The 25,723-nt window shown below is 39.6% G+C and overlaps 1 protein-coding gene across 1 annotated transcript in view; it reads right to left on the bottom strand.

Annotated features, from left to right (window-relative positions):
- Positions 1-4,946: 4,946 nt before the first annotated feature.
- Positions 4,947-25,723, bottom strand: part of LOC124606309 (death-associated protein kinase dapk-1-like) — a 305,618-nt gene continuing 284,841 nt past the window's right edge. The window contains exons 23-24 of the mRNA XM_047138290.1: positions 11,832-12,063; positions 4,947-5,611 (exon numbers count right to left, since the gene is read on the bottom strand). Coding sequence (XP_046994246.1) covers positions 5,472-5,611; positions 11,832-12,063 — 372 coding nt within the window. The 3' untranslated portion in view covers positions 4,947-5,471. The remainder of the gene's footprint in view (positions 5,612-11,831; positions 12,064-25,723) is intronic.

Below are 25,723 nucleotides of genomic sequence, written 5' to 3'. Positions count from 1 at the left end.
ATCTTTCAAATAAACCTTTGATATAGGCTCATCATGGTAAGTATGTAATTAATTTTTATTTGTGGGTAAATTTTACTACGGACAGTAAGTTATATACTTCAGCATTCCTTGTGTCATTCGCTACATGGGTGGTCGTCACAGTACTAATTTTCCCATTTGTATGTCAAAAGATGTTAAACCTGCTTTAGCAGCCACTGACTTCTCGCACCCAACTGCACCATGAAGCTTTTTTTTAAAGGCAGTTTTAAAACACTTATTACATTATTTTTAATCAGCTTAATATCTCCAGAATTCCATTGATCAGAATCAGACAGTGTATATGCTTTTCTGTCCAGTTGGTGAATAGTAAACATTTTACACTGAGACTCACAGCACTGAATAACTTTACGTTTGCCAGCAGCAGCTGCAGCCATTGACCATCAGCTGGCACCCATTGTGTTGAGGGTGAACACAGGCACACAATGTTTCAGGATTGACAACTAGCCAAGAACTTTGTTATGAAAATGTTTTTGGATATATCTGCAACAGCTGAAATTTCAGAAAGTGAGATAAATAGTCAGTGAGTTTAAATGGGATATTTAATTTCAGTATAAACACAAAATGCAGAATCAAAATGATACACCATAAGTGGACTCTGTATTCCACTTCACTGGGATTTCCCACTAGACCATGTTCACTTACAGCAAAGGGCAACTCAAATGGAAAATAACAGAAAAAGGTTGAGTACAGTGTAGCATGGGGCACTCTTCAATTTGAGTCTAAGTCATCACACCAGTTGCCACTTTTGGCAATTTTAAAGATTCTACACATTAACTTCGTCTAGCATTCAATTGTAGCTTGTACTCTGAAGCAGCTGAATCATATAACTAATGCCAACATGAATCTAGTTTTTCATACTTGTTACACCATGCCGCCAATACGTGTTACACTGCCCTGCAGTGGGGTACACAGTAACAGTTTTCACTCATACTTAATAGTCTCAATAAATATGCCAATTTCAAAGGCACAATGAGTCTGTGAGCCTTAAATGATTGTTGAATAGTCCTAAAAGAAAAATAGATAAAAAGAACAATATCTTCACAAACTTGATTTTCAAAATTTAAGAAGGCAAATTTTCAGTTACACTGTGCTCCACCTTCCCTATTTGTTCCACAAACTGCAGCATCTCACAGTTGCTAGCTTTTGCAGATTGCTGGACTTTGAATTCTGAAAGCAGTCAAATTTATCTCACATTAAACAGTCGACTTTGACTTGGTCACTTTGGTTATTGCCCAGCAGACAGTTTTCTATCACAGACTCTACCTACATAAATATTACAAAGCAAAAAGTAAAAATTCTATATTACAAACCTAAAAATAAAAATTCTATATTACAAATCTGAAAATAAAAATTAAATACATCATATACAATATGGGCATGAAAAATACAAATCTGAAAGAATTAATAGCCTTATCCCCTAGCAGAAAGAAAATATGATGGTAATAACCTGCAGAAATACTGCTATTGCTGAAGAGATTTGTCTACAGTTATACTGGTTGCTATCTACTGCTATATTTACATACATACAGGACTATTACAAATGATTGAAGCGATTTCATAAATTCATTGTAGTTCCATTCATTGACATATGGTCACGACACACTACAGATACGTAGAAAAACTCATAAAGTTTTGTTCGGCTGAAGCCGCACTTCAAGTTTCTCCCGCCAGAGCGCTCGATTGCACAGTGAGACAAAATGGCGACAGGAGCCGAGAAAGCGTATGTCGTGCTTGAAATGCACTCACATCAGTCAGTCATAACAGTGCAACGACACTTCAGGACGAAGTTCAACAAAGATCCACCAACTGCTAACTCCATTCGGCGATGGTATGCGCAGTTTAAAGCTTCTGGATGCCTCTGTAAGGGGAAATCAACGGGTCGGGCTGCAGTGAGCGAAGAAACGGTTGAACGCGTGCGGGCAAGTTTCACGCGTAGCCCGCGGAAGTCGACGAATAAAGCAAGCAGGAAGCTAAACGTACCACAGCCGACGGTTTGGAAAATCTTACGGAAAAGGCTAAAGCAGAAGCCTTCCCGTTTACAATTGCTACAAGACCTGACACCAGATGACAAAGTCAAACGCTTTGAATTTTCGGCGCGGTTGCAACAGCTCATGGAAGAGGATGCGTTCAGTGCGAAACTTCCAGTGATGAAGCAACATTTTTTCTTAATGGTGAAGTGAACAGACACAATGTGCGAATATCCTCACGCATTCGTGTAGTTAATTCGCAATTCACCAAAAGTTAACGTGATTTGTGCAATCTCACGGTTTAAAGGTTACGGCCCCTTTTTCTTCTGCGAAAAAAACGTTACAGGACACGTGTATCTGGACATGCTGGAAAATTGGCTCGTGCCGCAACTGGAGACCAACAGCGCCGACTTTATCTTTCAACAGGATGGTGCTCCACCACACTTCCATCATGATGTTCGACATTTCTTAAACAGGAGATTGGAAAACCGATGGATCGGTCGTGGTGGAAATCATGATCAGCAATTCATGTCATGGCCTCCACGCTCTCCCGACTTAACCCCATGCGATTTCTTTCTGTGGGGTTATGTGAAAAATTCAGTGTTTAAACCTCCTCTACCAAGAAATGTGCCAGAACTGCGAGCTCGCATCAACGATGCTTTCGAACTCATTGATGGGGACATGCTGCGCCGAGTGTAGGAGGAACCTGATTATCGGCTTGATGTCTGCCGAATCACTAAAGGGGCACATATCGAACATTTGTGAATGCCTAAAAAAACTTTCTGAGTTTTTGTATGTGTGTGCAAAGCACTGTGAAAATATCTCAAATAATAAAGTTATTGTAGAGCTGTGAAATCGCTTCAATCTTTTGTAATAACCCTGTAGTTTTGTTGAAATTTTGATCAGCAACTTTTGGAACTGCTACTATCAACAAATTGAAATTTACAGTATATTTATAACTTATGCTTTGTGCCTCATGTTTACAGGTTTGTAACATACCTATCAACAATAGAGCAAAAAATTTACTTGTTATGAATTATGGATCAAAACATAAATTAATGATTTAATAATGAAGAGTTAATTTATTCTTCATATCTCCCCAAAACATCATTAAATATAGAAGAACTATCAAAAAACTATGTAAATTCCAATGGATCTAACTGCAAACCACCAGTAACAAAATTTTAGTAGATACATGAGATTAGCAGAAGTGTCTAAGTTTGACACTATTTACAGGACTAAAATGTTGATTTCCCAAGTATGTTAGCATCTGCAAACAAGGATTGGAATATTTAACAGCAGAAAATTTTGCCTCTATGAAACTATTGTTAATAAAAGAATTATTTAAGATCCATAAAATGGAAAGCATATCATCAGTCATGGAGTCATCCAATATGGTGACTATGTCTCAGACATCAGACTTGCCCCTAAATGTCCACTGGAGATCTTAAGTAGTGGTTAATTAGATCTGTTGATCATGTAATTGCTTATGTTGCTGCATACTACTAGAAATTCTTACTTGCATGTCAGTATTTTTAATGATAAAACTACATGCTGACTAAAATAGAATTAATCAAGTAACCTGTGCTATCCAAATTTGTTTTCATGCTGATAGTAGAACCCATACAAAGAAATGCTGGTCCAACCTTTGCAAGAGATATAATATTTTATATCAAATACATTGTACTTTGACTTAATAGCAAAACAACAAAAATACTTTTTATAGAATGACTGAATTGAAAAGGCAACCTTACAGTACACATTTTATAAATGTAAATTTAACAAATACTCACAATATACATACATTTAACATAATACAATTTAACAGTGTCATATACACAGATATCACTGTAACAGTCAAAATTAAGTATTTCCCTGAGTTCCAGAAACTTAGTTTTCTCCCATGGGATGAGTATGAAAAGATGAGAGACAGTAAAGGGCTGAAGAGTCAGAGTGAGTGGTAGGTCAAAGTTAGCGGACAGTGTGTCAGCAAGATTAAGAAAGTATTGCACTAGGTGCAATGGAACCATTCTACTGAGAGTAAAGTATGCAGTATCATTTGAGTGGAACAGGAGAAAATGAAATCAAGTTAAAAAAAATATAATGTAGTAAATGGAAAGAGTACTGTGTGTAATTTAACAAAGGTATTTAAGACATGAGATGTTGTTATAGAATAAAGTACTGCACAAAATCAGTGCCAGAATGAAGTATGTGTAAGTTTTCATCCTCTCTTTACTACCTTTCACCTATTGCTCATCATAGTTCCGTTATTTTACATCATCCATGGTATTCCATGTTTCCATCCAAAAAATTACACTATATTGTCTGATACAAAGCTGTAGCAGCTCCTCTTCTAAAACTAATATTGCAAAAACTCTTGCAGACCAAAGAACAATTTGTGACTTTTAGTCAGTCCTACAGGTAGCAAATGCCTCACTGGAGGAACTTTATCATTTGTATGGACTGTTTAAGTGGTTTTGTTGAAAAATCTAGAAACTTATTCACTTAATACATTTATAGAAACAGAGAATAGTTTCAATACTTACACAAGATTATTTTAAATACCACAGTCAACAAAATTAGTCACTAAAAATAAAGCACTGAAATAAGAGTTTATACAACAAAAATAGGTAACATTTCTTACAATGCGTACACCTATTTTATAAAATATAGATGCTATCCTCATTATGTAACTATATCAGCATACAATAATAATGATGCAAATAAAGATGATTACTTATAAAGGAAAAAATACTGTTTCCACATAGATCATGAGCAGATAGCAGCACACAACAATACTGACAGTAAATGAACACTAAAACAAAGAGAACAGGGGAGAAGAGAACAGGAAGCATGCCAGAAAAGGCAAGAAAATGCATTATTAACTCAGACAGAAAGCTATCTCTTACAGTAAAAAGGATTACTTGTCTATAAATGCACATGCTTGTATGTAAATGAAATTGTAATGAGTTCTACAAGCATAAATATGCAATATGTCAAAGATCACAGCAACACAAATTATAATATAAATGATGCTGTTTCATTATCATTCAGCTTCATGATCTGTTGCTCTTTGTCCCATATTCTACCTTGGTCTGTTTCTCAGTCTCAGTAGACTAACAAAAGTCTAATAACTTAAGATTGACTGACTTCTAAATTCTCATTTTCTTCTTCTAGAAAAAATTATGTTGTTCGGTATAACAGTCAAGGACTGTGATCTATGCATTTTCCAAATACCAATACCTATATTTCGAGAAGAAAGAAAAACAAAGTGATTTCAATTAACAGCACTGTACAACATCACACAATTTATCCTCAACAGAGTGTGTATATTTCCAAACCCTGCCTCACTGAGTGCAGTGCAGCAAATCAACAATACTTCTTACAAGCCCTTACAATTCCTTAGGGCTGATGCAACATTACTGTTGTGAGATCATATATAACTGATTTAGGTAACAGCTTTGGTCAGCGAGACAGTCGTGAACTAGAGTCAGAAGATACTGGTGACTGACATGACAAAGTAATGCGGTACAAAGGGGCATTCTTTAGCAATACTGCAACTGCATCTTGACGTCCGAGTTCTTCCAGTGTAGTTATCAACTGGCCTACAACAGATGGAAATTCAAAATGAACAACATTAAAACACAAATAACCTCTTCTATATAATGTGTAAAATAAAATGTGTAGTATTTATTTGGTGATATAAGGTCAGTGGGGAATTAATTATATTTGAAACTCTTAACTATAAAGTATTAAAAAGTGCTACTCATCGTATACAGGAGATGCTGAGTCAGAGACAGGCACAATGAAAAGACTGCTATACAATTGAGGTTTTGGGCAAAAGACCTTCTTCTGAACTAGAAAACACACCCATATTAATGTATGCACAACTCACATACACAAGACCATGGTCTCTGGCCACTGAGGCTGAATTATGAGCAACTGCACCTGATGGGAGAAGCACTCTGTGGGCGGTGGTAGTAAGGAGGAGGCTGGGGCACGGAGGCAGATGGATACCAGTTTAGCGGTGGGGTAGGGTGTAGTGCTGCTTGTGATATAGTGAGGACAGTGTAAGGCTCCAGGTCCAGGTTTGAGTGTTGGGAGGGGGGGGAATTGGGAAGGAGAACGGAAAAGGAGAGAGGTAGAGGAGGGGGAAAAATGACTAATGGGTATGTTGGTGGAATAGAAAGCTGTGTAGTGCTGGAGTGGAAGCAGTGAACAGGGCAGATGGGTGGAGGTGAGGCCTGGAATGTTATGGGAATGTAGGATATATTGTTGGAAGTGTTCCAACCTGCACAGTTCAGAAACACAGTGTTGGCATGAAGGGTCCAGATGGCACAGGCCATGAAGCAGTTACTGATATGAAGCATGTTGTGTTTGGCAGCATGTTCAGCAACTGGATGATCCAACTGTCTCTTGGCCACAGAGTTAGTAGCAATTCATGCGAACAGACAGCTTGTTTGTTATCATGCCCACAAAGAAAGCAGCATAGTGGTTACTGCTTGGTCTGTAGATCACATGACTGCTTTTTCAGGTATCCATGCTCTTGATGGGGTAGGTGATACTTTTGACCAGACTGGAGTAGGTGGTGGTGGTGGTGGTGGAAGGGCTATTGCAGGAATATGAGTCATGAGGCAAGGGGTTGGGAGCAGGGGTGGATTAGGGATGGACAAGGATATTGCTTAGGTTCAGTGGGCGCAGTGCAATATCACTGTGGGAGGGGTAGGGAGGACAGTGGGTAGGGTATTCCTCATTTCAATGCACAACATGAGGCAATCGAAACCCAGGTGGAGAATGTGATTCAGCGGCTCCAGTCCTGGGTCATGAGTCACAAGAGGAGTGCTCCTTTGTGGCTAGAGTTGCACTTGCATGAGTGTGGTGCGTTTTATACTTTAGAAGAAGGCCTTTCAGCTGAAAGCTCAAATGTATTGCACTCTTTTCACTGTGACTGTCTGTGACTCAACGTCTTTTCTATATAGTGAGTCTCATTATTCCATCCTTGATTATTCATTGCTTGAAAATTTGAACTATCATGGTCATATTTTTAATTTTGTGTTTTTGAAGGGATGTCACACAGCAGCAAAGAGAAGAGTGGTCCCCCCCCCCCCACCCCCCCCCCCACCCCCCACCCCAATTCTACAGAGAATCTGAATATGGATGACTGGATAGAGATTCAAAACACTGTACTCTAGAATATGAGTCCACTGTCTTTTCACTGTGCCACCTTGCTTGATTCAGGGCTTGGAAGCTAAGGGGTAAAGGAAAGTTATATGCTTACTACAAACTTCTGAAAACTTAAGTGATCAGCTATACAAAATTATCAGTTACATAGACTGAAAGTCTTCTACACTGCTTCAACTTATGATATTTATCCTGAAGTTTCTCCAGTTTAAAAAATAATGGGTGGCAGCTGACATCTAAATTCTTGATGAAACGAGAGAAAAGCCTGACAGAGGCATCCCAGTGGCTGGCACCTATCCAGAGTAGGTGCCCAATAGGAAACATGCTGTGAAAATTGTACAGAAGGAAGATGAAGGATTTTGAGTTACAGAATAAGATCAGGAAAGGAAAATAAAGGTGTGTTAAGGTGGAACAGAATAGCAGAAGTGTCTGGAAATGCATCTTTGTGACAATAGATGGCATTCATGAATGACAATTCATCTTACCATGTGCTGTGTGTTCCTTGTGTGTTGCAGGCTCTGCAACTGATGAAGTGTACTGTAAGCAGCAGAGTGGTTCAGTATTCATGTTCAGAACAAGCCGAGATGGTGTTTGTGTATGGCCAAGCAGATGAGAACAGTCGAGAGGCAGCACCACTATACCAAAACAAGTACCCTCACAGGCACCAACCACATCACACAACATTTGTAGCCCTTTTTGGGTGTTTGTTTGATCATGGGTCATTTCAGATAGACAAATGTGCAGGGAGATGGCGGACTGTGTGTACACCATATTTCGAGGACCATGATCTACAGGATATTGAGACTAAGCATAATACAAGGTACTGGCAAGTGGTCCATCAACATGATGCAAGCCAAAGTACAATTATGTGTATTCTGCATGACAACTGCTTCTATCCCTATCACCTGCAATCCCATTTGGGTCAATTTGAACATCTATTGTGATGTGGATGCAATACAGCTCTGTACTGTGTTCCAGGATGATTTGTTGTCATTGTAGGCCAAGCATTCACTTCCAGACACATTTTCAAAGGACCCTTTTTCTCTCCATTTCCAATCAGGAATCTGTCCCTGCAGCTTGTCAGTTTTATGAACATTCACTCTGTACAAGAAAAATTGTTTTTCTGTTGACGTGGGACATGTATCATTTTATCAACTTGATCAGAGGAATAATTCTGTTTGTACAGCTTTTTAAATTATTGTTATGTTTCATCAAATGGAGAAACCGGAATAATGTCTGTAATGGATTATCCACAGCAGAAAGCAATTCAATCTTCATGAACGATTGTAAGAAGTCTGCTGCTTTACTTTTACTGTTAACAAATGGGCAACTGAACTCAAATCCAGCCATACTTCTCTTGAATATACATGAAGGACTTCTTCAGAAAAGTGCAATTGTAAAACAAAACATTGAAAAAGTGCACAATGTAGGATTGGATGAATGGAAATTAAAGATGTATGAAATAGCTGCTAGCTAGGGAAAACTGGAAAAAAGGTCCATGATCAGAAACTGAGAAATTTAAAGTATGAATTACTGAAAGATCAATCCTGTTCATCAGATGTGGCATCCTCTGGCTCCCACTTGTTCTTCAAATCACAATAAATTTGCATGTAGCAGTATTTTTAGGCTGATTAAATTATGATGTATTTTGCAGGTCTTCCAGAATTACAGCTCACGAATGGAATATACTCTCTGGAAAGTCATTGGACAAAGCCCTTTAAAATAAAAGTGGGCTGTGTAAAAAAATAAGAGCATTTTTTCACTGTCAAGCTACACATTTTTGTTTCCTAGATCACTTAATATGTCAGCAAGATGATGTGGGATTGTCAATAAAAAGTAAAATTCATAGTCCAACAAATTGGCTTCACATTCCTTCCCTGCATTCCTCCCAAGTGAACTTATTCTCACAACCACAGAAACTGTCACTATCCACTGCCTCAAAACAGGCTCTTATCAGATAATTCTCATTGCATAAGAGACTACTCCTAAGGCTATGAACTATAGTGATTACTTGGCAGAGGTCCTCTGACAATTTTCAGATTCGGCACCTAGAAGCTCTGCTGCTGTTTTCTTATCCCAGAAGTTTTCAGTCATCTCCAATCCCTTGGCAAGTCCCTTGACACCTCCCACAATTTCTTTCCACAGGTCACACCCTTCCTCACACCCACCATTCCCCAGACCCCCAATTTTTAGAGGCTTCCCAAGATCCATATAATCAACCAAATGGGACACCTCACTATCACTAAAAGTGGACCAAAACCTTCAACTATCGACAACAACCTATATTCCTATATCCAGGACATAAACCATTTATTCCATGATTTCTGCACAGTTTCTGTCCCTTTGTCACATGACTTTGCTTGTCACTGTCTGTTCCCCCACCCTCTACCCTTCTATTTTTAAGTCATCAGTTTTACAACTGATTTGAAACTCTCTTGTTTTTCATCTCCAAATAATTTTTACATCATACATCATCGCAATTTGTTTTGCATACGCTAGTCCTTGTCTGCTCCTTCCAGTGCAAAATTAACTACTCTTGGATGCAGTGGTACATGTCCCACAAATGTGTCATTTATTTTGGTAAGGGTCTTCCATAGACTTCTCTCCTTCCCTATTCAATTTAGAATTTTTTCATTTCGCACTTTATACACCTATTTAATTTTTAACATTCTTCAATAGCTTCAACATTTTTAGTACTTCCTGTTTGTTCATCAAATTTTTTATGGTCCACATCTCACTTCCATTCAATGCTAAGTCTCAGACATATACTTTAAGGAAGTTCTTCCTCAGTTCTGTATTACTATCTGATGTTATTTGTTTGCACCTCCTCTGCAACTCTGCGTAATGCATAAGCCACAAAAGTGATATACACCATACTGCAATAAAGAATTGGGAGCCCCTTGGCTGCTTTAGCCATGTATGAAGTACTATCTGTTACTAGCAGCAAAATGTTAGCTCTGCTCACACCATCCAGCCACAGTAGCTTCATACAGTTGTCAGAGTGGCAGTTGTCATGTTGTTTACTCTCCTGAGAGCTTCACACATTAGGAGGAGCATTTCTCCAGGCCTGTCAACTTTAAGAACACCAGCAACAACATTTGCAACATGACGCCCACACACATTGGTGGTTTCATCTATGGATATCCAAGACCTTTTGATCAGTAATACTAATTCATAAGTTGTTGAGTACTTCATCATAGCACATGGATAAATAGTTCTTTCTTAACAAAGTTTCATCTGGAAATGGATGTATTGCGTACTTCAGCAAGAACTGTCTGAAGTGTGGATTCTTCAACTTCTCCAATGGGATGTTGCACAATGCCATCATTTCACACAAGTCCTGAAAGAATGATTGCACAGTTGATGATGGACCTGGCTGTTCAAATAACATTGTTTGTCTGCTGTCGTTTTCACCACTTCTCTTCATATAGCTGCTGTGTTTTGAGATATTACGATGTCATTGCACATTAAAGTGCTTTTCTGCATTAACTTTAACTTTATATAGCCTACAAAATAATAATTTCCCAACAGTCCTGAAGAACTTCTCTCCAAAATCAAGAACAAAACCTCACAACAACATGCTGTTGGAGCATTTTAATTGAACCAGACTAAGTTTGTACTCAAACTGAATTGTGTGACCACATGTGCAATGTTTATTACATCAGAATCCAGAGTTGTTGGCTTCAAGAGAATTTTGTTGACCCCATGCAACAATGTCTTACATCAGTGAACCAACTAGTGTGTTATGCCACTTGTGTACTGTACTTCTAATAAATAAAGCTTTGTAATAACTGTCGAGCTTATTTGTGACATCACACCTGAAATATTGTCCTGTGAGTAACATCTTCACGTTTTTATTTTTGCATCCAAAAAAGATAAGACAAATGAATGCATTTTCGGCAAAAATTGACGGAAATATGCATTACTATGGGAAAAGTTGGCTGAAATATCACTTATTACAGCAAAATTTGGCCAAAATATATCATTAAAAAACGGTGTAAGTATGACATTATATGCACAATAAAAATACATTTTTTTACACTACAATAACAGGATTCGTGCATAAATTGTTGTAAAATTCACTCTAAAGTTCACATGACTTGTCGTTACAATCTGGGCCCTACATATCACTATTATAAGATAACAATGAATAAACTGAACAGCAACAGCAACCTAAAACACTAATTTTGGTTATGGTCTTTTGTCGTTGCCATTCTAACATTCACTTATAATGTTTTGGGAAGAAACAAATCAGGAAGGCTAAATCTTGAAACAATCCCTAGACATCATTTACAAAAATTAGAATAAAAATATTTTTGAGAAACTAAATGTCTTGTGTCCTGTTGAAATCAAGAGTTACTTTATTACTTTCAACAAGGAACTAATTTTAGAGCACTTTTTTCGAATTATAATTGAGTTTCCTATCATAATCTGTAACAATTATGCTATATGCTGTTTCCATAGACCTCAAATGTAACAGTTCTACAAAAAAAAGTAATAATAAGATACCATATAAAAATATTTACTTCATGGGAATGCAACTGGTTACTTATCCTCACACAATGATTCTTCTAGTTTCAATATTTATTTTGTATCAATGATTTAACAAAGTTAGTGCAAGAGTAAAATAAAACTAAATAATACCTATTGTTCCTCCCCATGCATCAAGAAGAGCTGCTGTGCGTGACACAGAGGCAGCTGAGGCAGATCCATCAATATGAGCAAGTTCATCAAGTAGACCTAAACGGACAGCCAGGAGACACCAGTCACGTCCAAGAGGATCAGGTGGATCTAACAGAAGACACAGACGCTGGCGACACAATGTTGAAAGTGCTGATACTGATAATCTGTCTGCTGTCACAAGCAGCTGCAAGACCTAGAAAAAAATGAAGTTCAAGTATTGGTGATACATTGGTTTTATGTTTAGTCGACTGGATACTCATAAAATTATTGGAAAGAGAAACATAACATTCATTTGAATGCGTTAGTTACATTCAAAAGTCACACAAAAAATGATCTCCATAGAAAATTTTAAGTGCAATCACAAACCCTTTCAGTTACGTACACATGAAAGGAAGAATTCCCTGTGGGAGACAATGTTCAGTACAGATATTCAGATAACACTCTCTCTCTCTCTCTCTCTCTCTCTCTCTCTCTCTCTCTCTCACACACACACACACACACACACACTATCCAAACACTTCAGCTCAACTCAGAAGTTATTGATCAATATGGTCCCAGAACGAAACCTGTACCAGGTGATATTGTATGAGCTGTATAAATACTGATACTGAAATGAACAAAGTGGTATAGACATTGGCTTAATACCAATGACTATAAATTTTCAAAAAAATAATTGTTCCTATGTGGTGTCCAAGTGGTGCTTTGGTGCCTGAAGGGGCAGGGTACTTCCTCTGGAACCTAAACATAAACTTTTCTTCCATTGCAGAATTCTCTCACATACGTAGATATAGTTGTCTGAGACTTTACTACAATGTAAGTAAGTTTTTTTCTGCCATTACACTACTTAATGCGATCAGGAATACTTCAGTCTTCACAATATCCATAATATCTATACAATTTCTTTTTTTTTTGTTAATATGGTATGTGTGGTACATTATGCCATTCCTTTTGTCTCGGTGGTCATAGCATCAGCCTATAATGAAGATAGATGCAAACTATAACAGTAAGTAAGTGAAGTCCTGAACTTTCTTCTGTCACATCCTTGTATACACACTCATAGAATTCCAGAAATGGACCAATCCAAGACACCGGAACATGCAGTCATTCTTTGCTTCCATACAGCACCAAACAAACATGCCTGTAGTATAATTGGCAGACACCTGTCACAGTTCCCAGTAGAACACTCCTACCCCTGATCCCTGCAGAATTTAGCAGCCCAGCAGTACACATGTTGTCTATGCACAACCTACATCTGCGGTGGCTTTTTGATACTATATTGAGTTTTATGTACCAGAGCAATTGTACTAAAAGCTGAAGGACAGGCCATTTTATACAGTAGGTTTGCTTTGTATGTTCCATCTACTAATCCAAATGCATCAGCTGCAAATAGATGAGCCATTTTCTATGTTGTTGTTGTTGTGGTCTTCAGTCCTGAGACTGGTTTGATGCAGCTCCCCATGCTACTCCATCCGGTGCAAGCTTTTTCATCTCCCAGTACCTACTGCAACCTACGTCCTTCTGAAACTGCTTAGTGTATTCATCTCTTGGTCTCCCTCTACGATTTTTACCCTCCACACTGCCCTCCAATACTAAATTGGTGATCCCTTGATGCCTCAGAACATGTCCTACCAACCGATCCCTTCTTCTGGTCAAGTTGTGCCACAAACTTCTCTTCTCCCCAATCCTATTCAATACTTCCTCATTAGTTATGTGATCTACCCATCTAATCTTCAGCATTCTTCTGTAGCACCACATTCCGAAAGCTTCTATTCTCTTCTTGTCTAAACTATTTATCGTCCATGTTTCACTTCCATACAAATACTTTCAGAAATGACTTCCTAACACTTAAACCTATACTCGATGTTAACAAATTTCTCTTCTTCAGAAAAGCTTTCCTTGCCATTGCCAGTCTACATTTTATATCCTCTCTACTTCGACTATCATCAGTTATTTTGCTCCCCAAATAGCAAAACTCCTTTACTACTTTAAGTGTCTCATTTCCTAATCTAATTCCCTCAGCATCACCCGACTTAATTAGACTACATTCCATTATCCTCATTTTGCTTTTGTTGATGTTCATCTTATATGCTCCTTTCAAGACACTGTTCATTCCATTCAACTGCTCTTCCAAGTCCTTTGCTGTCTCTGACAGAATTACAATGTCATCGGCAAACCTCAAAGTTTTTATTTCTTCTCCATGGATTTTAATACCTACTCCGAATTTTTCTTTTGTTTCTTTTACTGCTTGCTCAATATACAGATTGAACAACATCGGGGACTGGCTACAACCCTGTCTTACTCCCTTCCCAACCACTGCTTCTCTTTCATGTCCCTTGACTCTTATAACTGCCATCTGGTTTCTGTACAAATTGTAAATAGCCTTACGCTCCCTGTATTTTACCCCTGCCACCTTTAGAATTTGAAAGAGAGTATTCCAGTCAACATTGTCAAAAGCTTTCTCTAAGTCTACAAATGCTAGAAACGTAGGTTTGCCTTTCCTTAATCTTTCTTCTAAGATAAGTCGTAAGATCAGTACTGCCTCACGTGTTCCAGTGTTTCTACGGAATCCAAACTGATCTTCCCTGAGGTTGGCTTCTATAAGTTTTTCCATTCGTCTGTAAAGAATTCGTGTTAGTATTTTGCAGCTGTGACTTATTAAACTGATAGTTCGGTAATTTTCACATCTGTCAACACCTGCTTTCTTTGGGATTGGAATTATTATATTTTTCTTGAAGTCTGAGGGTATTTCGCCTGTTTCATACATCTTGCTCACCAGATGGTAGAGTTTTGTCAGGACTGGCTCTCCCAAGGCCGTCAGTAGTTCCAATACTCCGGGGGCCTTGTTTCGACTCAGGTCTTTCAGTGCTCTGTCGAACTCTTCACGCAGTATCATATCTCCCATTTCATCTTCATTTACATCCTCTTCCAGTTCCATAATATTACCCTCAAGTACATCGCCCTTGTATAGACCCTCTATATTTTCTGTAGGCAGTATCTATCTTACCCGTAGTGAGATAGGCCACTACATCCTTACATTTGTCCTCTAGCCATCCCTGCTTAGCCATTTTGCACTTCCTGTCGATCTCATGTTTGAGAAGTTTGTATTCCTTTTTGCCTGCTTCATTTACTGCATTTTTGTATTTTCTCCTTTCATTAATTAAATTCAATACTTCTTCTGTGACCCAAGGATTTCTACTAGCCCTCGTCTTTTTACCTACTTGATCCTCTGCTGCCTTCGCCACTTCATCCCTCAAAGCTAACCATTCTTCTTCTACTGTATTTCTTTCCCCCACTCCTGTCAATTGTTCCCTTATGCTCTCCCTGAAACTCTGTACCTCTGGTTCTTTCAGTTTATCCAGGTCCCATCTCCTTAAATTCCCACCTTTTTGCAGTTTCTTCAGTTTTAATCTACAGGTCATAACCAATAGATTGTGGTCAGAGTCCACGTCTGCCCCTGGAAATGTCTTACAATTTAAAACCTGGTTCCTAAATCTCTGTCTTACCATTATATAATCTATCTGATACCTTTTAGTATCTCCAGGCTTGTTCCATGTATACAACCTTCTTTCATGATTCTTAAACCAAGTGTTAGCTATGATTATGTTGTGCTCTGTGCAAAATTCTACCAGGCAGCTTCCTCTTTCATTTCTTAGCCCCAATCCATATTCACCTACTATGTTTCCTTCTCTCCCTTTCCCTACACTCGAATTCCAGTCACCCATGACTATTAAATTTTCATCTCCCTTCACAATCTGAATAATTTCTTTTATTTCATCATACATTTCTTCAATTTCTTCGTCATCTGCAGAGCTAGTTGGCATATAAACTTGTACTACTGTAGTAGGTGTGAACTTCGTATCTATCTTGGCCACAATAAGGCGTTCACTATGCTGTTTGTAGTACCTTACCTGCATTCCTATTTTCCTATTCATTATTAAACCTACTCCTGCATTACCCCTATTTGATTTTGTGTTTATAACCCTGTAGTCATCTGACCAGAAGTCTTGTTCCTCCTGCCACCGAACTTCACTAATTCCCACTATATCTAACTTCAACCTATCCATTTCCCTTTTTAAATTTTCTAACCTACCTGCCTGATTAAGGGATCTGACATTCCACGCTCCGATCTGTAGAACGCCAGTTTTCTTTCTCCTGATAACGACATCCTCTTGAGTAGTCCCCGCCTGGAGATCCGAATGGGGGACTATTTTACCTCCGGAATATTTTACCCAAGAGGACGCCATCATCATTTAATTATACAGTAAAGCTGCATGCACTCGGGAAAAATTACGGCTGTAGTTTCCCCTTGCTTTCAGCCGTTCGCAGTACCAGCACAGCAAGGCCGTTTTGGTTATTGTTACAAGGCCAGATCAGTCAATCATCCAGACTGTTGCCCTTGCAACTACTGAAAAGGCTGCTGCCCCTCTTCAGGAACCACACATTTGTCTGGCCTCTCAACAGATACCCCTCCATTGTGGTTGCACCTACGGTACGGCTATCTGTATCGCTGAGGCACGCAAGCCTCCCCACCAACGGCAAGGTCCATGGTTCATGGGGGGGGGGGGGGGGGGGGGATTTTCTATGATAGAAGTGAAAAACAAAACTGCTTGAAACTTTCATCACTAGGTATTCCTTAGCAATATACCTTCTTCCAGCAGTGCTAGCCCTGGAAGAATGTGGAAGAACTTCTGTGAAATTTGGAAGGTAGGAGATGAAGTACTGGCAGAAGTAAAGCTTTGAGATCTTTTCTTTGAGTAAAATTTCGAAGTGTTGAACATGCCCAGAAAGCTCAGTCAGTAGTCCACTTGCCCAAAAAATGCGAAAGTCTCAGGTTCGAGTCCCAGTCCGGCACACACTTTTAATCAGAAGGAAGTTTCAAGTCACAGTGTACACTCCACTGCAGAGTGGAAATTCATTCTAGATACATGTATACATTTGTTGGACCATGGATTTCCATAAACTTTCCAACATTCCTGGATTGTGACAAATGTTTTTACGAGTTCCCAAGACACTTTGATGAAGTGTCTCTGCATTAGAAATTTATTCCGCATATACTAATTGCCCTAAATAGCTCAACAGATAATAATCCAAACAACTGAAGTCAGGAAGACCTGCAGGTCATGAAACTGTCCTCCCCTATGTATCCCTGTGTCATCAGAGATATCATCCAGTGCATTTCCATCATCTTGTTTGTTGGAGCACACACTGTCGCAAACTGGGAAGTGATGGTGACAAAGGAATACCCTTGCCAAGCATTTCTTCAAATAACTGTCTCTCTTGTTTCCTCATGGCTATTCCTTGCTATCAATGTTAGCCTTTTGTACAATTTTGTCAGTAGTCTTCTGTCCTTCAAGTCTACACCAATGTTTTTCAAGGTGAAACTTCCTGGAAGATTAAAACTGTGTGCCGGACCGAGACTCGATCTCAGGACCTTTGCCTTTCGTGGGCAAGTGCTCTAATCTGCCAGGAAGTTTCATATCAGTGCACACTCCGCTGCACAGTGAAAATCTCATTCTGGTCTTTCAAGGTCTTCAGGAGGCTACTCCACTGAACTGTGCCGAACACCTTTTCCCACTTAATAAAACAGCTGTACATATACCTGGTTTCTTTGTAGCATCATTCTCAAAACTTTCAATAATATCTCCTGGTCTTTTTCCTTTCCTGAATACAAATTGATCCTCTCCTATGCGGTACTTTCCTTGATTTTTCTATATTTTAATGGAAGTCCTGGCAGTAAGAAAATAATTTAAGAGTAAAGGTAACAATTCGCCAAACAGAAGAGGCACTGACATACACAAAAACATGTCTGAAATTTTGCTAGTTTTCAGGTGAATCCTTTTTTAGCAGGACGACACACACACACACACACACACACACACACACACACACACACACACACACGTATGGATACATACTGCAGCAGAATACACTAGGCCGGGGCTGTAATTCTGTACTTTATGTAGCTTTATATAATCTATCTGAAACCTGTCAGTATCTCCAGGCTTCTTCCATGTATACAATCTTCTTTTATGATTCTTGAACCAAGTGTTTTAAGACCTTGATAAACCCCCATGAACCATGGACCTTGCCGTTGGTGGGGAGGCTAGCGTGCCAAAACGATACAGATAGCCGTACCGTAGGTGCAACCACAACGGACGGGCATCTGTTGAGAGGCCAGACAAACGTGTGGTTCCTGAAGAGGGGCAGCAGCCTTTTCAGTAGTTGCAGGGGCAACAGTCTGGATAATTGACTGATCTGGCCTTGTAAAACTAACCAAAACAGCCTTGCTGTGCTGGTACTGCGAACGGCTGAAAGCAAGGGGAAACTACGGCTGTAATTTTTCCCGAGGGCATGCAGCTTTACTGTATGGTTAAATGATGATGGCGTTCTCTTGGGTAAAATGTTCCCGAGGTAAAATAGTATCCCATTTCGATCTCTGAGCGGGGACTACTCAAGAGGATGTCGTTATCAGGAGAAAGAAAATTGGCGTTCTACGGATCGGAGCGTGGAATGTCAGATCCCTTAATCGGGCAGGTAGGTTAGAATATTTACAAGGGAAATGGATAGATTAAAGTTAGATATAGTGGGAATTAGTGAAGTTCGGTGGCAGGAGGAACAAGACTTCTTGTCAAGTGACTACAGGTTATAAACACAAAATCAAATAGGGGTAATCCAAGAGTAGGTTTAATAATGAATAGGAAAATAGGAATGCGGGTAAGCTACTACAAACAGCATAGTGAATGCATTATTGTGGCAAAGATAGATACAAAGCTCATGTCTACCACAGTAGTACAAGTTTATATGCCTACTAGCTCTGTAGATGAAGAAGAAATTGAAGAAATGTATCATGAAATAAAAGAAATTATTCAGATAGTGAAGGGAGATGAAAATTTAATAGTCATGGGTGACTGGAATTCGTCAGCAGGAAAAGGGAGAGAAGGAAACATAGTAGGTGAATATGGATTGGGGGTAAGAAATGAAAGAGGAAGCCGCCTGGTGGAATTTTGCACAGAGCACAATCTAATTGGTAGCTAACACTTGGTTCAAGAATCGTAAAAGAAGATTGTATACATGGAACAAGCCTGGAGATACTGACAGGTTTCAGATAGATTATATAATGGTAAGACAGAGATTTAGGAACCAGGTTTTAAATTGTAAGACATTTCCAGGGGCAGACGTAGACTCTGACCACAATCTATTGGCTATGAACTGTACATTAAAACTGAAGAAACTGCAAAAAGGTGGGAATTTAAGGAGATGGGACCTGGATAAACTGACTAAACCAGAGGTCGTACAGAGTTTCACGGAGAGCATAAGGGAACAATTGGCAAGATTGGGGGAAAGAAATACAGTAGAAGAAGAATGGGTAGCTTTGAGGGATGAAGAGGTGAAGGCAGCAGAGGATCAAGTAGGTAAAATAGAAAAGGGCTAGTAGAAATCCTTGGGTCACAGATGAAATATTGAATTTAATTGATGAAAGGTGAAAATATAATAATGCAGTAAATGAAGCAGGCAAAAATGAATACAAACGTCTCAAAAATGAGATAGACAGGAAGTGCAAAATGGCTAAGCAGGGATGGCTAGAGGACAAATGTAAGGATGTAGGAGCTTATCTCAATAGGGGTAAGATAGATACTGCCTACAGAAAAATTAAAGAGACATTTGGAAAAAAGAGAACCACTTGTATGAATATCAAGAGCTCAGATGGAAACCCAGTTCTAAGCAAAGAAGGGAAAGCAGAAAGGTGAAAGGAGTATATAGAGGGTCTATACAACGGCGATGTACTTGAGGGTAATATTATGGAACTGGAAGAGGATGTAAATGAAGATGAAATGGGAGATATGATACTGCGTGAAGAGTTCGACAGAGCACTGAAAGACCTGAGTCGCAACAAAGCTCCGGGAGTAGACATCATTCCATTAGAACTACTGAAAGCCTTGGGAGAGCCAGTCCTGACAAAACTCTACCATCTGGTGAGCAAGATGTATAAAACAGGCGAAATACCCTCAGACTTAAAGAAGAATATAATAATTCCAATCCCAAAGAAAGCAGGTGTTGACAGATGTGAAAATTACCTAACTATCAGTTTAATAAGTCATGGCTGCAAAATACTAACATGAATTCTTTACAGACGAATGGAAAAACTGGTAGAAGCCGACCTCGGGGAAGATCAGTTTGGATTCCGTAGAAATATCTGAACATGTGAGGCAATACTGACCCTACGACTTATCTTAGAAGCCAGATTAAGAAAAGGCAAACCTACGTTTCTAGCATTTGTAGACTTAGAGAAAGCTTTTGACAATGTTGACTGGAATACTCTCTTTCAAATTCTGAAGGTGGCAGGGGTAAAATACAGGGAGCGAACGGCTATTTACAATTTGTATAGAAACCAGATGGCAGTTATAAGAGTCGAAGGACATGAAAGGGAAGCAATGGTTGGGAAGGGAGGGAGACAGGGTTGTAGCCAGTCCCCGATGTTATTCAATCTGTATATTGAGCTAGCAGTGAAGGAAACAAAAGAAAAATTCGGAGTAGGTATTAAAATCCATGGAGAAGAAATATAAACTTTGAGGTTCACTGATGACATTGTAATTCTGTCAGAGACAGCAAAGGACTTGGAAGAGCAGTTGAACGGAATGGACAGTGTCTTGAAAGGAGGATATAAGATGAACATCAACAAAAGCAAAACAAGGATAACGGAATGTAGTCGAATTAAGTCGGGTGATGCTGAGGGAATTAGATTAGGAAATGAGACACTTAAAGTAGTAAAGGAGTTTTGCTATTTGGGGAGCAAAATAACTGATGATAGTCGAAGTAGAGAGGATATAAAATGTAGAGTGGCAATGGCAAGGAAAGCATTTCTGAAGCAGAGAAATTTGTTAACATCGACTATAGGTTTAAGTGTCAGGAAGTCGTTTCTGAAAATATTGGTATGGAGTGTAGCCATGTATGGAAGTGAAACATGGACGTTAAATAGTTTAGACAAGAAGAGAATAGAAGCTTTCGAAATGTGGTGCTACAGAAGAATGCTGAAGATTAGATGGGTAGATCACATAACTAATCTACATCTACATCTACATCTATACTCCGCGAGCCACCTTACGGTGTGTGGCGGAGGGTACTTATTGTACCACTATCTGATCCCCCCTTCCCTGTTCCATTCACGAATTGTGCGTGGGAAGAACGACTGCTTGTAAGTCTCCGTATTTGCTCTAATTTCTCGGATCTTTTCGTTGTGATCATTACGCGAGATATATGTGGGCGGTAGTAATATGTTGCCCATCTCTTCCCGGAATGTGCTCTCTCGTAATTTCGATAATAAACCTCTCCGTATTGCGTAACGCCTTTCTTGAAGTGTCCGCCACTGGAGCTTGTTCAGCATCTCCGTAACGCTCTCGCGCTGACTAAATGTCCCCATGACGAATCGCGCAGCTTTTCGCTGGATCATGTCTATTAATCCAACCTGGTAAGGGTCCCATACTGATGAGCAATACTCAAGAATCGGACGAACAAGCGTTTTGTAAGCTACTTCTTTCGTCGATGAGTCACATTTTCTTAGAATTCTTCCTATGAATCTTAACCTGGCGCCTGCTTTTCCCACTATTTGTTTTATGTGATCATTCCACTTCAGATCGCTCCGGATAGTAACTCCTAAGTATTTTACGGTCGTTACCGCTTCCAATGATTTACCACCTATGGCATAATCGTACTGGAATGGATTTCTGCCCCTATGTATGCGCATTATATTACATTTATCTACGTTTAGGGAAAGCTGCCAGCTGTCGCACCATGCATTAATCCTCTGCAGGTCCTCCTGGAGTACGTACGAGTCTTCTGATGTTGCTACTTTCTTGTAGACAACCGTGTCATCTGCAAATAGCCTCACGGAGCTACCGATGTTGTCAACTAAGTCATTTATGTATATTGTAAACAATAAAGGTCCTATCACGCTTCCCTGCGGTACTCCCGAAATTACCTCTACATCTGCAGATTTTGAACCGTTAAGAATGACATGTTGTGTTCTTTCTTCTAGGAAATCCTGAATCCAATCACAAACCTGGTCCGATATTCCGTAAGCTCGTACTTTTTTCACTAAACGTAAGTGCGGAACCGTATCAAATGCCTTCCTGAAGTCCAGGAATACGGCATCAATCTGCTCGCCAGTGTCTACGGCACTGTGAATTTCTTGGGCAAATAGGGCGAGCTGAGTTTCACATGATCTCTGTTTGCGGAATCCATGTTGGTTATGATGAAGGAGATTTGTATTATCTAAGAACGTTATAATACGAGAACACAAAACATGTTCCATTATTCTACAACAGATTGAAGTAAGCGAAATAGGCCTATAATTATTCGCATCTGATTTATGACCCTTCTTGAAAATGGGAACGACCTGCGCTTTCTTCCAGTCGCTAGGTACTTTACGTTCTTCCAGCGATCTACGATAAATTGCTGATAGAAAGGGGGCAAGTTCTTTAGCATAATCACTGTAGAATCTTAAGGGTATCTCGTCTGGTCCGGATGCTTTTCCGCTACTAAGTGATAGCAGTTGTTTTTCAATTCCGATATCGTTTATTTCAATATTTTCCATTTTGGCGTCCGTGCGACGGCTGAAGTCAGGGACCGTGTTACGATTTTCCGCAGTGAAACAGTTTCGGAACACTGAATTCAGTATTTCTGCCTTTCTTCGGTCGTCCTCTGTTTCGGTGCCATCGTGGTCAACGAGTGACTGAATAGGGGATTTAGATCCGCTTACCGATTTTACATATGACCAAAACTTTTTAGGGTTCTTGTTTAGATTGTTTGCCAATGTTTTATGTTCGAATTCGTTGAATGCTTCTCTCATTGCTCTCTTTACGCTCTTTTTCGCTTCGTTCAGCTTTTCCTTATCAGCTATGATTCGACTACTCTTAAACCTATGATGAAGCTTTCTTTGTTTCCGTAGTACCTTTCGTACATGATTGTTATACCACGGTGGATCTTTCCCCTCGCTTTGGACCTTAGTCGGTACGAACTTATCTAAGGCGTACCGGACGATGTTTCTGAATTTTTTCCATTTTTGTTCCACATCCTCTTCCTCAGAAATGAACGTTTGATGGTGGTCACTCAGATATTCTGCGATTTGTGCCCTATCACTCTTGTTAAGCAAATATATTTTCCTTCCTTTCTTGGCATTTCTTATTACACTTGTAGTCACTGATGCAACCACTGACTTATGATCACTGATACCCTCTTCTACATTCACGGAGTCGAAAAGTTCCGGTCTATTTGTTGCTATGAGGTCCAAAACGTTAGCTTCACGAGTTGGTTCTCTAACTATCTGCTCGAAGTAATTCTCGGACAAGGCAGTCAGGATAATGTCACAAGAGTCTCTGTCCCTGGCTCCAGTTCTGATTGTGTGACTATCCCATTCTATACCTGGTAGATTGAAGTCTCCCCCTATTACAATAGTATGATCACGAAACTTCTTCACGACGTTCTGCAGGTTCTCTCTGAGGCGCTCAACTACTACGGTTGCTGATGCAGGTGGTCTATAGAAGCATCCGACTATCATATCTGACCCACCTTTGATACTTAACTTAACCCAGATTATTTCACATTCGCATTCGCTAATAACTTCACTGGATATTATTGAATTCTTTACTGCTATAAATACTCCTCCACCATTGGCGTTTATCCTATCCTTGCGGTATATATTCCATTCTGTGTCTAGGATTTCGTTACTGTTCACTTCCGGTTTTAACCAACTTTCCGTTCCTAATACTATATGCGCACTATTTCCTTCAATAAGAGATACTAATTCAGGAACCTTGCCCTGGATACTCCTGCAGTTTACCAATATTACGTTAACTTTTCCTGTTTTTGGTCTCTGAGGACGGACGTTCTTTATCAACGATGATAATGTCCTCTCTGGTAAGCCGTCAGGTATTTTATCGTTTTGCCCAAGGGGGGGTCCCTCTAACCTAAAAAACCCCCGTGTGCACGCCACACGTACTCTGCTACCCTAGTAGCTGCTTCCGGTGTGTAGTGCAACTAATGAGTAAGTATTAAATAGGATTGGGGAGAAGAGAAGTTTGTGGCACAACTTGACTAGAAGAAGGGATCGGTTGGTAGGTCATGTTCTGAGGCATCAAGGGATCACCAGTTTAGTATTGGAGGGCAGCGTGGAGAGTAAAAATCGTAGAGGGAGACCAAGAGATGAATACACTAAGCAGATTCAGAAGGATGTAGGTTGCAGTAGGTACTGGGAGATGAAGAAGCTTGCACAGGATAGAGTAGCATGGAGAGCTGCATCAAACCAGTCTCAGGACTGAAGACCACAACAACAACAACAACAACAACAACAACATGTGGCTGAGAGAATGTGTGGGTGTAGGGTGACTTGACTAAGGATGCTGGACATGGTGAAGGTGGATGTGGGATATGGGGATAGTGGCTGTTGAGGGCAGGAGGATTACAGTGACAAAGGCTCCGATGCAGGGACCATAAGTGTAATACCTGTCTGATACATCCATCCACAACATCCAATTCCAGTTGGGTCATAGGCTTGTCCTATCTCATCAAAGGCAGGACCACTTGTGGAAGCTGTCATGTCATAAACCATCTCTGCTAAAATTTATGCACAGCTTGTTATGTGTGCATGACTACAACCAGCTGTCACCTCAATAAATGGCCACTGTGGCCAAGAACAAAGTTGACTACCCAGTCGCGGAACATGCTGCTGACACACAACATGCTTTATTTCAATGGCTGCTTCACTGTCCATATCATCTAGACACTCCCCTCCAACACCAGTTTCTCTGGACCACGTAGATGAGCATACATCCTTCGTTTCTGAACACCTACTGCTTTCCTCCCCACCATCAGCTATACTTCTCCAGCCTCCCTTCTTCTCCCTGCTACCTTTCTCCCCTCGCTCGCTCCACCTGACATAAGCCCTGACCCCAGTTAAGCTGCAGAACTGCAATCGCAGGACAGTATATTCAGCACACATAATGTTGTACACATACAGGTGTGTGTGTGTGTGTGTGTGTGTGTGTGTGTGTGTGTGTGTGTGTGTGTGTGTGTGTGTGTGTGGGCACACACTCTAACTAAAAAAAGATATCGTTCAAAGACTAGAAACATTTTCAGTCTCGTTTACATGTTTGTCAACAACTCAACATCTACACTATTTGTTAAAATGTCATCTTTACTCCTACATAATTTAACTGTCCTACAGTTGTGCATTCTTTTGTATTGTGTTTCATAAGTAAAGTGACTAGAATGGTCCAGACCAAATGCCACAACCATCATATATTTTAATGGTAAAGTTCGTTAGTCTAAAGATGGCTTCATTTATGAAGGTTTTATTGCCTCATTATGAAGGTTTTATTGCCTCAGCAGACATTTTTTCACAATCAACTTAATTCCTCTTCTTGAAAACCTGAATAGTTTTCTCCATGTCCCATCTCGATATCTTTGTTCCATGGTCCATTTTTTCACATTCCTATTGATGCCCCAATCTTAGTAAATCATGTATGTTACCGTTGAGCTTCAAATAAAACTTCAACATATTCCCACCCTAACTGTCTGTCCTCTTCCATGCATGCTGTCATCTTTCCATTTTTATTGGGTATGCCTTGGTTGTTTATGTTTGTTGTATGTTTATTTTTAACTGTTCTACACATTTCTTCTAAATTATTTTGCTATTCCAGTTCTTCAAAAACTCAAGTGGAGTTTTCATGTATTCCTTTCTAACCTGATGAGTTAATCTTCTTAATTTATTATTCAGCTTTATGTACGTAAAGTGGAAGGTAATGAACCAGCATAAGGAATAGGAATGGGATAAAATTGGATCCTTGTGGGACTACATC

This window comes from Schistocerca americana, chromosome 3, assembly GCF_021461395.2.
Source record: "Schistocerca americana isolate TAMUIC-IGC-003095 chromosome 3, iqSchAmer2.1, whole genome shotgun sequence".
Taxonomy (NCBI): Eukaryota; Metazoa; Arthropoda; class Insecta; order Orthoptera; family Acrididae; genus Schistocerca; species Schistocerca americana.
The sequence above is the reverse complement of the archived record's forward strand: the minus strand, read 5'-3'. Positions and strand labels throughout refer to the sequence as shown.